At 52.2% G+C, this 13,269-nt stretch overlaps 1 protein-coding gene across 4 annotated transcripts; it reads left to right on the forward strand.

Moving 5' to 3' along the window:
- The first annotated feature begins 978 nt into the window (after positions 1-978).
- DNTTIP1 (deoxynucleotidyltransferase terminal interacting protein 1) lies at positions 979-11,379 on the forward strand. Of its 4 annotated transcripts, XM_028735679.2 has the most exons (13): positions 1,088-1,265; positions 1,366-1,436; positions 3,330-3,426; positions 3,702-3,800; positions 5,659-5,727; positions 5,972-6,028; positions 7,196-7,257; positions 7,796-7,841; positions 8,564-8,622; positions 9,021-9,081; positions 9,948-10,019; positions 10,698-10,753; positions 11,023-11,379. In XM_028735679.2, the coding sequence occupies exons 1-13, from the start codon at positions 1,116-1,118 to the stop codon at positions 11,162-11,164; spliced, it is 1,041 nt and encodes a 346-aa protein (XP_028591512.2). In that variant the 5' UTR covers positions 1,088-1,115; the 3' UTR covers positions 11,165-11,379. The 4 variants fall into 4 exon arrangements, 3 of the variants coding, with proteins under 3 accessions (XP_077785611.1, XP_077785612.1, XP_028591512.2); XR_013393059.1 differs by lacking the exon at positions 1,366-1,436 and having other exon boundaries at positions 979-1,265; positions 7,182-7,257; positions 11,023-11,105; XM_077929485.1 differs by lacking the exon at positions 1,366-1,436 and having other exon boundaries at positions 979-1,265.
- Positions 11,380-13,269: the final 1,890 nt, after the last annotated feature.

The following is a 13,269-nucleotide window of genomic DNA, read 5'->3' on the forward strand; positions in this document are numbered from 1 at the left end:
AAATCAGCCCTGAGTGCTCACTGGAAGGACAGATCCTGAAGCTGAGGCTCCAAGACTTTGGCCACCTCATGAGAAGAGAAGACTCCCTGGAAAAGATCCTGATGTTGGGAAAGATGGAGGGCACAAGGAGAAGGGGGCGACAGAGGACGAGATGGTGGGACAGTATTCTCGAAGCTACCAGCATGAGTTTGACCAAACTGCGGGAGGTAGTGGAGGACAGAGGTGCCTGGCGTGCTCTGGTCCAGGGGGTCATGAAGAGTCGGACACGACTAAACGACTAAACAACAACAAAACAAAGGACAGTGATCAGCTCTTCCCTCTGGGGGCAGGAAACAGTGAACTCCTCTTTCTCCTCAGGAATGTAATCATGGGGAGGGGGAAAGGAGGAACTGGACAGGTGACAGGACACTCAGGTTACCACCACAACTCCTCCCTGAACCCCTCCTCTTTGTGATGTGTCAATGATGTAGTCTTGGGGGTGTAGCAAGGGGATTATCAGCTAATAAAAGTTTGGGTCTCCTTTTGCTCTGGGCTTCCATTATGTTTCACCTGGTGGCAGGTGGGAGTCCTGTCACGACAGTCTTCAATCAAGACCAAGCCTACTGGCTGCTGTTTTGCTCTGGTCTTCCTGGCTGGGGTCCTTGTTGTTTTTTTGTCCAAGGGAGCCCTCAGATTTCTCCATTAACAGTCTGTAACCTGAAGTGTCTGTAACCCAAGGTACCACTGTATTATTATTTATTTCTACCCCGCCCATCTGGCTGGGTTTCCCCAGCCACTCTGGGTGGCTTCCAGCAAAATATTAAAATACAATAACTCATCAAATATTAAAACAATTCATCAAGTGTTAAAAGCTTCCCTAAACAAGGCAGGGGGTGGGACTAGATGGCCTCTGGGGGTCCCTTCCGGGTTCCAATCCCAGAGAAGCACATAAAAGTATTCCCCTGGAGGTGAGGGGGTGGCTCTAGGCGGGGAGGCGCTCTGCCCATGCTCAGGATGCTCCCTCGGGCCCTGGACGCCGTTGCCAAGGCGACGCCTCCCGGGCTCCGGCTTCCGGCGCGTGGCGATGACGCAGTTCCGGGCGCCTCTCCTCCTTCCCGCTTGCTTCTCCCTGGAGGATGGGGGCCGCCCGGGAGGCCGAGCAGCAGCCGGCGCCGGAGCCCGAGCGGGGCGAGGAGGAGGACGAGGAGGAGGAAGAGGCGGCGGCGGCGGCGGGGCAGGAGGAGGCGGAGGAGGAGGCGGCCGGGCCCGGGGGGTCGGGCGCCGCGGTGAGGGGAAGGGGAGGCCGGGGGGGGAGAGGGGAGGGGGACCCCATTCCCGGGGGGGGGAGAGGGAGACCCCCCGACTGAGGCGCCTCTCGTCCCCCAGAGCCCCTGGAACATCATGATCAAGCACCGGCTGGTGCAGCGGAGGGGACGGAGGTCGCAGGTGATGACCAGGTGAGCGGGGGGGGGAAGGGGGGTCGAGGGGAGAAGACAACCCCCCCACAAACACACACGCACAATGCCCGATTTACGTATAGTAATAATATAATAATAATAATAATAATTTATTATTTATACCCCGCCCATCTGGCTGGGCTAAACAAGCTTTAGCTTAGGACCCCACTCTCTGGGGGCCCCCCAAAAAGTAATTAAAGGGGTGCAATGGATGTACATTTCCAAAATATTAGAAAACAAATAAAATAAAACCTGCCTACAGCAACAGTGTTTTGTTGGCTCCTATGATGTAAGTCAGGCATGGGCAAACTTGGCCCTCCGGTTTTTTTTGGGACTACAACTCCCATCATCCCTAGCGAACAGGACCAGCGGTCAGGGATGATGGGAGTTGCAGTCCCAAAACATCTGGAGGGCCAAGTTTGCCTATGCCTGGTGTAAGTAATGGGCCCTGCCTGCTCGCTAAAATATCACATACAGTCATACCTTGGGTTGAATGTGCTTCAGGTTGAGCGCTTTTGGGTTACGCTCCGCGGCAACTCGGAAGTAATGGAGCACGTTACTTCTGGGTTTTGCCGCATGCGCAGACTGTCAAAATGATGTCACGCGCATGCGCGGAAGTGGCAAAAAGTGACACGCGTAGGCGCACCGTCGCGTCTTGCATTCCATTCAGTATGCGAACCGGGCTCCGGAATGGATCCCGTTCGCATCCCAAGGTACCACTGTATTTTGTTATGTGCAAATGGCTTTAGATACCTGTTACGTCCGTAAATGACCATATAGCACATATTCAACACAGAAAACAGCGACAATTTGTTGTTGACAAAGGACAGCTGGACATAGAAAGGGCCCCATTGCCTTCAGGAGCTGAGGGCCTCATCAAACCTAAATCCGGCCCTGCACAAACCCCACATGTGACAGCGGCAGGAGGAGCCCCTACCAAGCTGTCTCTCCCCCAGCACCTGCCCTTCTCTACCAGCTCCGTTCCCCCTGGGCTGAGGATGCTCATCACCTGAAGGCAGAAGGGAGAACAAGAGAAAGACCACACACACACACACAGCATAGGAAGCGATGGGGCTGATTGGACCCAATAATCCTTTTCTCTCTCTCTCTCGCTCTCTCTCTCTCTCTCTCTCTCTCACACACACACACACACACACACAAATACCACTGCAAGCAACCAAAGGCAAGCCTCTGGGCTCGCCAACAAAAATGAATAACCAAATTAGGAATCTGTCCACATGACACAAAAACTCTGCACATGAGCTATGCCAAAGAAGGAAAGGTCATTATCCCACCCTCCTCTCCTTTGCCTTGCCACTTCCTGCAGGTCAGATTAACAATGAAGCTGCAGGTGGGAAGGTTTGGGACAGGGAAAGCAAAGTTCTTCTTCACATGATGCAGTGTTGAACTGCAGAATTCACTCCTGCAGGAGGGAGGTGATGACTGCCAAACCAGATGGCTTCAAATTATTACTATTATAATTATTATTATTTAGATTTATATGTCACCCTTCATCCATAGATCTCAAGGAGGTTCACTGCATATAAATGCAAGGTGAAAACACAAAATACATAATAAAAAGAACAAAATAAACCACGTGCTTGGGACTGATTAACGGAGGAGAGGCTATCATTGGCCACTAGCCAGCAACACTTCTGAATACCAGTTGCAGGAAACCACAGGAGGGGGGCGTGTTGCTCTTTTGCTCAGATCCTGCATGAGGGACCCCTCTAATGGGCAGCTGGTTGGCCACTGAGAACAGGATGCTGGACTAGATGGGCCATGGGCCTGATCCAGCAGACGCTGCTTACATTCTGCTGCAGAGCCCAGGGCTGGCCTGTGTCAGGGGTGTGCATGTTTTTGCTGGCTGCATCCAGCCATCTCTCGGTCCAGTTTCACAGACCCCGTGGTTTCCATGGACCTGCTCCGAGCCGTCCTGCAGCCCAGCATCAACGAAGAGATCCAGGCTGTCTTCAGCAAATACATGAAGGTAAGAACAGCAGAAAGGCCCGTGCTGGACCTGCCAGCCTTGTGAGGCTGTGCAGGAGTCCTGCCCACATTCAGCCTCAGGGTGCCTGGGGAGGGCAGACCTTCCCCCCCCCCCCCTTCAACCCATTGGGGTTTCTGTGGGCAGCAGGGAGAGGGAGCTGCTGGCCCAGGCTTCAACCATCTTGCAGTATGCCGAGTCGGGTGAAGCTTGGGAAGGGAGGGGTGGCACTTTGAGGGGCAGCTAATTTGGTCTGCGCCATCCCTGTCGTTCCCAAGTTCTTCCAGAAGGCAGCGGGGAACGTGCGGGAGAATGTCGGGGAGGACGTGGACACGGAGCAGCTCATCCAAGAGACGTGCCGGAGTTGCCTGGAACAGGTGGGTGCCCGAGGGTCTTCCTTGCTTCAGGAATGAGTTATTCTGGGGGGGGAAGGCCCTCTTCTGGGGGCAGAAAGCAACACCAGCAGGTCTTGAGATCTCCCAGGATGAAGCCACCTCTGCCTAGCAGAATGCTGCAGGGGGAATGGGACATGTCGTTGCTGCTGATGACTTCTGGCCGTGATGGCGTTGCGTCTGCAGGCAGTGATGCTTCCGAATAGCACTTCCTGGAAGGCCCAGGAGGGGAGAGTCCTGCCCTGGTGCTCAGACCCTGTTTCAGGGTTTCCCAGAACTGCTTGGCCCTGTGAGAACAGGATGCTGCCCTAGAAGGGACCACTCTTACCTGATCCAGCAGGGTACCTTCTTTTGTGCCAGACACACCTCTGTGGAGTAGGAATTCTATAGCATTTCGAGGTTCCTGATTCCCCGCATGCTGCTGCTGTTAAAACTAGGGTCCTGATGTCCTTGTGCTCCGCTCTCTGCTGGCAGAGGGCCGTGTGGGGTGTGTTGCATCCCCCCCCCCAGTCTTTTTATTTATTCATTCTTTTCAGGTTTATACATTGCACTAAATTTACAATCATTTTAACATTTCAAAACTTGACTTCCTTCCCCCTCGTTCCGCGGTTCCTTAAATTTATTTTTAATGTCTTCTACGTATCCAAATTAACTTAATTTACTCATTTATTCATCTACTTTAAATATATGCTATTATAAAACTGCAGGTTATTACAACAATCCTGCCAATGTTCTTATCTGTTTACCATTTATCTGTAAATATTCAATAAACCATTTCCATTCTTTTATAAAAAGTTTGTTACCTTGATTTCTTATTCTTCCAGTAAGTTTCACTATTTCTGCATATTCCATAAGTTTTTTTTATCCATTCTTCCTTTGCTGGGACTTCTGCTCCTTTCCATTTTGGGGCGAGTAACATTCTTGCCGCTGTAGTAGCATACATGAATAACTTTCTATACAGTTTCGGTAGTTCTGGCCCTATAATTCCCAAAAGACAAGCTTCTGGTTTTTTTACAAACGTTATTCTAAACATCCTTTTCAATTCATTACATATCCTTTCCCACTAAGCTTTAACCTTACTACAGACCACCACATATGATTTCTCTCTACATTTCCAACATTTATTTGATTTAGATTTATACATTTTTGCTAATTTACTCAGTGTTAGATACCATCGATATATCATTTCCATATAATTTTCTCTTAGACTATAACATGCTGTAAATTTTATATCCATGTTCCACAATCGTTCCCATGCTTCCATGTCTATATGATGATGAAGTGTTGCATTGCCCCACCAAACCATTGGCTGCTTCCCAAAATGGGCATCCTAAGAAGCCTTGAAGGGACGCGGGTGGCGCTGTGGGTAAAAGCCTCAGCGCCTAGGGCTTGCCGATCGAAAGGTCGGCGGTTCGAATCCCCGCGGCGGGGTGCGCTCCTGTCGTTCGGTCCCAGCGCCTGCCAACCTAGCAGTTCGAAAGCACCCCCGGGTGCAAGTAGATAAATAGGGACCGCTTACTAGAGGGAAGGTAAACGGCGTTCCGTGTGCTGCGCTGGCTCGCCAGATGCAGCTTTGTCACGCTGGCCATGTGACCCGGAAGTGTCTCCGGACAGCGCTGGCCCCCCGGCCTCTTGAGTGAGATGGGCGCACAACCCCAGAGTCTGTCAAGACTGGCCCGTACGGGCAGGGGTACCTTTACCTTTTAAGAAGCCTTGAAGCGGCTACAATTGCCAGTTGGCATATAATTCCTAGGCTCTTAAGGGTTCCAGCACGGGGTGCTGAGCACAGACTGGGTGCCTTGACCATCTCTGATGCACTCCTGACCCTTTTCTCTCCCTGCAGGCCAAGCTCCTCTTCTGCGACAGCAAGAAGTCTGCCGCCAGGCTGCCCCATGAAGTGCCAGCGATGAAGGTAGAAGCCCTTTTCTCTCTCCTGCGAGGGACGGGGCTGGTGCTTTCTCTCCCGGGTGTGGGACCTTTGGGTGCCTCTGAGCAGCCATCGGCTATCAGCCCTGTGCCTCCTCCTGGGGAGGACTTGGGGAGCGCTGGCTCGGAGCAGGAATGCCCCAAAGGGCCCTGCTGGCCAAGGAGCGTCAGAGCGGGGAGAGACGAATGCTCCTCCCTTTTCCAACTGAGCCTCTCTTCTCCCTGACCAGCGTGCCAAGCCGATGGAGGAGGAGATGAGCCAGCAGGGAAGCCCCATCCCCAGAAAGGTAGGAGACCCTGGGGAGCTGTTAGAGAGACAGCAGTGGCGGGGGGGGGGGGTCACTCTGGAACTCACCTTCTGTCCCTTCAAGATAGCCTGGGGGCGAGGGTCACCAGGCAGAGGGCCTTCTCGGTGGTGGCACCAGCCCTGTGGAACGCCCTCCCATCCAACGTCAAGGAAATAAACAACTATCTGACTTTTAAAAGTTAGGTAGGTAGCCGTGTTGGTCTGCCGTAGTCGAAACAAAATTTAAAAAATCCTTTCAGTAGCTCCTTAGAGACCAACTAAGTTTGTTATTGGTATGAGCTTTCGTGTGCATGCACACTTCTTCAGATACCTGCATGCACACGAAAGCTCATACCAAAAACATACTTAGTTGGTCTCTAAGGTGCTACGGAGGGATGCGGGTGGCGCTGTGGGTTAAACCACAGAGCCTAGGACTTGCCGATCAGAAGGTCGGTGGTTCGAATCCCCGCGACGGGGTGAGCTCCCATTGCTCGGTCCCTGCTCCTGCCAACCTAGCAATTCGAAAGCACGTCAAAGTACAAGTAGAGATATAGGTACCGCTCCAGTGGGAAGGTAAACGGCATTTCTGTGCGCAGCTCTGGTTCGCCAGAAGCGGCTTAGTCATGCTGGCCACATGACCCGGAAGCTGTACGCCGGCTTCCTCAGCCAGTAAAGCGAGATGAGCGCCGTAACCCCAGAGTCAGCCATGACTGGACCTAATGGTCAGGGGTCCCTTTAGCTTTACCTTTAAGGTGCTACTGGAAGGAATTTTTAAATTTTGTTTCGACTTTTAAAAGACATCTGAAGTTGGCCCTGTTTAGGGAAGCTTTTAATGTCTGGGGTTTTATCACTTTTTAATTATTATTATTATCATCATTAATTCTCTTGGGAGCCGCCCAGAGTGGCTGGGGAAACCCAGCCAGATGGGTGGGGTATAAATATATTATTATTATTATTCAGGCCCCTCCCTGTGCTGTGCTGCTTCTGTGGTTGTGGGCAGGGGGGGAGGTCTGCTCCCAGTGGGGGCCAGCCACGCTTGCACCACCGGGAGGAGCAACTGTTGACCAGAATAATAATATATTTTTTTTATTTATACCCCACCCTCCCCAGCCAAGGCCGGGCTCAGGGCGGCTAATAAGACACTGTAATAAAAGATGTCCTTTTTCAGAGGAAAGGGCGGCCTCCAGGACAGAGCCAGGCAAACGACCGAGCGGCTCCAGTCGGGAGCACGTAAGTGTGCCGTCCAGCTGGGCCGAGGGGGGTCTATGCTGCAACCTCCATTTCCCCCTCCCACAGTGCTTCGGAGAGCCCCAGCTGAGACGAAGGCAGGAGTTGGTTCAGCAGCAGAGAGAGCAAAGCAGCCAAGCCCTCATAGGAAGCAGCCTTATCCTGAACCAGGCCATTGGTCCAGCTAGCTCAGTATTGCCGGCACTGACTGGCAGCAGCTCTCGGAAGGCAGGAGGTCTCTCCCAGCCATACCTGGAGATGCTGGGGGTTGATCCAGAGACCTTCGACCTGCAAGGCAGATGTTCTGCACTGAGCTGCATCCCTTCCCCAAGCGTGATTGAGCCAGGAGGGAACAGGCCTTCCCAAATGAGGGCACTTCCTGGTGGTGGTGAGGCTCTGGCTTGAGACCAGGCTATCAGCCTTGCAATTGATCCCGCTGGGCTTTGGGTAGGGCTGAGTCTCCTCAAAGCAGAGCATTTGGCCCTTTCAGATTCACCTTCTGTCGCGTGATTCTCAGCTCCGATGCCTTCTCTCCTTTCAGGTGGAAAACCAAGTCCTGCGAGCCAGTGCAGAGGGATGGTCCCAAGGTAGGCTGTGCCCTGCAGCCCCCACCCCCTTGCTATACAGAACCTCCCTGGAGAAAAGGGGGGGACCTTCCTGCAGGCAGGGAGCTCTTCTGCCAGATCCAGTTCTACTGGATTTAACTTGCTTCCGCAGGGCCTGTAAGACAGAGCTATTCTGCCTGGCTTTGAACATGAACTTAGCCTGGTCTTTTATTCCCCTTCTCTTCCCTCCCTCTCTCCTTTTTATGAAGATTACCCGCTTTGGGAACCCACAGCTAATTCTCCCCTGGTCTCCTCGCTGTCCCAAACAGGACTAACTTAGCCAGCTAACCTTGGTGATCATCTAATGTTTATTGGATGGACTTCCCCCCAAATTGATTTTTGAATTCTGCATTTATTGTTATTCCCGTTTTATACTGTATTTTATGCTGGTTTTTGTTGCATCAATTAAGTGTTTTAAATTTGTTGTTAGCCGCCCTGAGCCCAGTTTTCTGAACCAGGAAGGGTGGGGTATGAATAAAAATTTATTATTATTATTATTATTATTATTATTATTATTACTGAACACCAGCTGTCAGGGACGGGGGGACACAGTGGCAAACAGCAAGGGAGGGCTGCTGTGTGCACATTACCACTAAGACTTGCCCAGAGTAAGACAGAGTCAGCAGCAAAACCTGAAGCAGGGATGTAGTGGGGGGAGGCAGGAGCAAACTAACTTCTCTCCTTTTCCTCCTCCTGCTTTGCAGTGGAATCCCTCGCGGATCACAGACACCACTACCTTCGTCCTTGGATCAAGGGCCAACAAGTAAGCCTTCGCCAGGCAGGTGGGCACAGGGCTGGGGGGGGGGGAGACCAGGTGGATTTTTGCACACACACCCCTTGGGGGCAAGCAGAGCACTGAGCTGATAAGCACAGACTGGTCACTTCTCAATTGAGGTGGCTTTAGGCCAGGGGTGTCCAAAATTTTTTCAAAGAGAGCCAGATTTGATGAAGTGAACATGCGTGAATGCCGACCAAAGTTGTGGAGCTTTTTTAGGATTGTACCCCAGGAAATAAACTGCCACAGGTGCCGGGTTAAACCAGATTAGGCCCCTGAAACGGACTTTGGACTTCCTGATTTAAGCATATGGCTGGGCGACAAGGATGGGGTGCAATTTACCAGGTGCAGAATTCTAAATCCCCCACTTTTTGTTCCTGATTCAGAGCTCTCGGGATGGGAGGAACCAGAGGCAGGCTCTACATCAAGCATCCCCACCTCTTCAAGGTCAGTCATTCGACCTCCCTTGACTCTGCCCCTCAACATCCTCTGCCCTTGGACCACAGGGGAAGTGAGCTGCTGGCATTGTCAGAAAACACACGTGTCAGATCTTGACAGGCCTCACCTAGGAAAGCAGACGTGGTTTTTTTCCCCTGCCTATTACTGTCCTCTGGCTCCCGAGTACAGTGGTACCTCTGGATGCAAATGGGATCCGTTCCAGAGCCCCGTTCGCATCCTAAGTAGAACGTAAGACGCGACTGTGCGTGTGCGCGTTTTGCCGGTTCCGCGCATGCTTGTGAGGTCATTTTGAGAATCTGCACATACGCAAGCGGCAAAACCCGCAAGTAACACGCTCCGTTACTTCCGGGTCGCCGCGGAGCGTAACTTGAAAATGCTCAACCTGAAGCACATTTAACCTGAGGTATGACTGTATTTGTGTTTTGTGCGCAGAGCTTTGAGTGGTTGCGGTAGAACTCACTGATCTTCCCTGTGTGTACCTGTGGGTACCTGTAGGACCACTGACCCTAGTGTTTCCTCCCCCCCCCCCACAACTCAGACCTCCTTTTCCACCCTTGAGCAGCAGAGAAGTCTTAGAATGTGAGGAGACATTTGCACAGCAGACCCCGAGGGTGGTGGCACAACATCTCTCCGTTTTTCATAGAATCACAGAATGGTAGAGTTGGAAGGGACCCCGAGGGTCATCTAGCCCAACCCCCTGCAGTGCAGGAACCACAGTTGTCAATATCCTCCTTAAATTGTGGTACCCAGAACGGGACACTCTTTTCATTCAGGAGGTCTCTCACAGCCCAGCCTGCATTGCTTCATCGCAGTATGCGTCACCCGCATCCTCTTGACTTCTGTCTCTCTTCCAGTATGCAGCTGATGCGCAAGACAAGCACTGGCTGGCCGAACAGCAGCACATGAGAGCCACGGGGGGCAAAATGGTGAGCGCCCCAAAGCCTGAGGAAAGCAGAACTGAATGCACTCTGAACGGCACGACAGATCTAACGGCGTTTTTGAGACCTTCTGCCGTCTAGGGCCTCTGCCGCTTCCTTTATGCAGTTTTCATAGAATTCCTAGAGTCAGAAAGGAACCCAGGGGTCATCCAGCCCAACCCCCTGCTGCTGCTGCTGCAATAATAATAATAATAATAAATTTTATTTATATCCCATCATTCCCAGCCGAAGCCGGGCTCACAGCAGATAACAACAGTAAAAGAAACACAACATTCTAAAATCAATTCATTTTAAAATCAATTCAAAATCGAATTAATGGCAACCATTGGGCTAGAGTTCTGTGAGGATTACCAAAGGCAGACTGTGCCTTGGCCAAAGGCCTGGTGGAACAGCTCCGTCTTGCAGGCCCTGCGGAAAGATGTCAAGTCCCATAGGGCCCTAGTCTCTTGTGACAGAGCGTTCCACCAGATCGGGGCCACAGCCGAAAAAGCCCTGCAGCAACCACTGCTAGAGCTTCCCTGACAGAGGACCGCCCAACCTCTGCTTCTAAAACCGGCTGGGCTGGGCTAGGCTGGCTTCTCCTTTGCAGGGGGAGTTGGGGGTTGCAAACTGCGGCCTTGCCATAGCTAGCAACTCCTCACTCTCGCTCTCTCTCTCCTTCCCAAGGCCTATCTCCTCCTGGAAGAGGACATCCAGGATCTGGCTTTGAGCGATGATTACCGGTGAGTTACAGAGCAGACCCCGCTTGGGGTACGGATTCTGCCCCTGTGCACAGCTGAGCTTTGTGCCCTGCGCAGGGCGCGTGGGTGTGCATGGAGCCGGCCCCCCAAGTCTCGGAGGACCCACGCGGTCTCAAGTGCCTGGTCTTGGGGGGACGACTGTTTGGGGAGCAGGTAGGCAGGCAGGCCAAAGTCCTAAGCTGGCTTTCCTGTCTCGTTGTGCCCTAAGAGCTGCCCCCTCTTCACGGGGTCTTCCTCTCTCCTTCCTCCAGTTCTTCCATGGATCTGAAGATGGACGAACTGAAGCCCTTCACTCCTCCGCCGTGGATGACCGCCAAGATGCGGAGGTTCATGGAGACCCTTCGGAGCGAAGGGGAGCCGCCGCTGCCGCCGGAGGGGACTCAGGACACATAAGGCCTCATCCTGTCCTCACCCGCTTCCTCCTCGAGCCACCGGGCAGTGATGGGCTTCCTGAGAACAGACGAGAGAAGCTGCCAGGCCCAGCCTGGTCACCCTTGGGCAGTGATGCAGCACAGGATCCTTCCCAGGGGCTCACCTGCTTCCCGTTTCTGTACTTTAATCGTCTTCTTGCTCTTAGGAATAGTTTGGAAATAAACACGTCCGCCTGACCCTGCTGTGTCTCTGTTGAAAGGCTAGGAGGCTTTGTCCCTGAACCAAATGTGCAGCAAATTGGTGGATCCACAAGTCCATGGGGTGGTAAAGGTAAAGGGGCCCCTGACCATTAGGTCCAGTCGCGGACGACTCTGGGGTTGCGGCGTTCTTCTCACTTTACTGGCCGAGGGAGCCGGTGTACAGCTTCCAGGCCATGTGGCCAGCAGGACTAAACCGCTTCTGGCAAACCAGAGCAGCGCACGGAAATGCCGTTTACCTTCCCGCCGGAGCGGTACCTATTTATCTACTTGCACTTTGACGTGCTTTCGAACTGCTAGGTTGGCATGAGCAGGGACTGAGCAACGGGAGCTCACCCTGTCACAGGGATACGAACCACCGACCTTCTGATTGGCAAGTCCTAGGCTCTGTGGTTTAACCCACAGCGCCACCCGCGTCCCCTCCATGGGGTGGAGCTCCATGCAATAAGCCTCTTTTTTGAAAATGTGGGGTTTTTCCAACAGCTCTTGGGAGGAGAAAAGCAGCAGAAGCTGCTCCCTTCTCCTCTCTCTCCCGCTGAGCACGAGCTTTGCAAATTCCCTTGTGGGTGGACACAGGAAGGAAGCAGGCAGGGGGAGTCTGATGAGTAATAATAATACTTATTACCATTTATTATGTCTTAAATTTTATACAGTGCTTGTAAAAACCTCAAAGCAGTTGGCAAAAATTATAAGGCAATAAAATTAACAATAATTTAAGGCTTTCCAAATAGTTAAAATAGCACTGGACTGAAAACAGATTAAAACTGGCATTAAATATCTTAAGCATCTGGAGAGGCAAGTCTAAACAAAAATGTTTTTAGCAGGTGCTGAATACAGTGAAGGCTTCTGCCTGGTGTCAATAGGCAGGGAGTTCCAAAGTGAAGTGGCTGCCACACTGGAAGACTTGGGTCCTTACAAATGCAGAAAATGGGTCTTCATGTGCACCTGTAACACAGCCACTTCCGCCAATCAAAGCGGGGTGGGGGGGACGATGACACACCCTGTTCTCAAGGCTTACTGTGTAAAGCACAATTGGGGAACCTGTGGCCTGCTGGACTAAACTCCCATCAGCCCTAAGCACTGGGCCTGCTGGCTGCGGCTGATGGGACCTGGAGTCCAAGGACACACGGAAGAAAGAAAAAGAAGCCATAAAAACTGAAGGAAATGGGAAGCAGGGCTTGAAGGTGTGGAAAGCAGGGCTTGGGTTTCAGGGAACAAGGAAGCAGGAAAGAGAGGAAAGTATTGGTGGAGAGAGGAGGAGGAGGGGAAAAAAGGGAAAAGTGTAGAAAGGTGAGGGGAATTGGCTGGAGGGAAAACAGTAGAGAGAAGAGGAGGCAGGGGGTTAAGGGGAGCAGCCAAGTTTCCTTGGGAGGAATGTGGCACAGGCCTGTCCACTCTGCACCCCAGCATCTCACCGGAGCACCTTATCCCTTTCCTCTCTAAACCAAAAAGTCCCGAATGCTGCAATGTTTCCTCGTCAAGGAGTTGCTGCATCCCCTTGATCGTTCGGTTGCCCTTTCCTGATTCTTTCTCAGCTCTCTCAGATCCTTTTGGGAGGTGAAGCAACCGGAATTGTGCACAGGATTAAAAAAAAACACCAGTACAGTGCACCCCTGCGAGGTTGTTGTTGTTGAGTCGTGTCCGCCTCTTCATGACCCCCTGGACCAGAGCATGCCAGGCACTCCTGTCTTCCATCGCCTCCCGCAGTTTGGTCAGGCTCATGCTGGTAGCTTTGAGAACACTGTCCAACCATCTTGTCCTTTGTCGTCCCAACATCAGGGTCTTTTCTCATGATGTGGCGAAAGTATTGGAGCCTCAGCTTCAGGATCTGTCCTTCCAGTGAGCACTCAGGGCTGATTTCCTTCAGAA

Source organism: Podarcis muralis, chromosome 5 (genome assembly GCF_964188315.1).
Source record: "Podarcis muralis chromosome 5, rPodMur119.hap1.1, whole genome shotgun sequence".
In the NCBI taxonomy this organism is placed as follows: domain Eukaryota; kingdom Metazoa; phylum Chordata; class Lepidosauria; order Squamata; family Lacertidae; genus Podarcis; species Podarcis muralis.

Excerpts from the sequence above, each read along its gene's own strand:
- DNTTIP1 (XM_077929485.1), top strand. The coding sequence starts at position 985 with ATGCTCAGGATGCTCCCTCGGGCCCTGGACGCCGTTGCCAAGGCGACG. Across the intron at positions 3,801-5,658 it reads GCCGGAGTTGCCTGGAACAG|GCCAAGCTCCTCTTCTGCGA; the intron begins GTGGGTGCCCGA and ends CTCTCCCTGCAG. Across the intron at positions 10,754-11,022 it reads GCTTTGAGCGATGATTACCG|TTCTTCCATGGATCTGAAGA; the intron begins GTGAGTTACAGA and ends TCCTTCCTCCAG.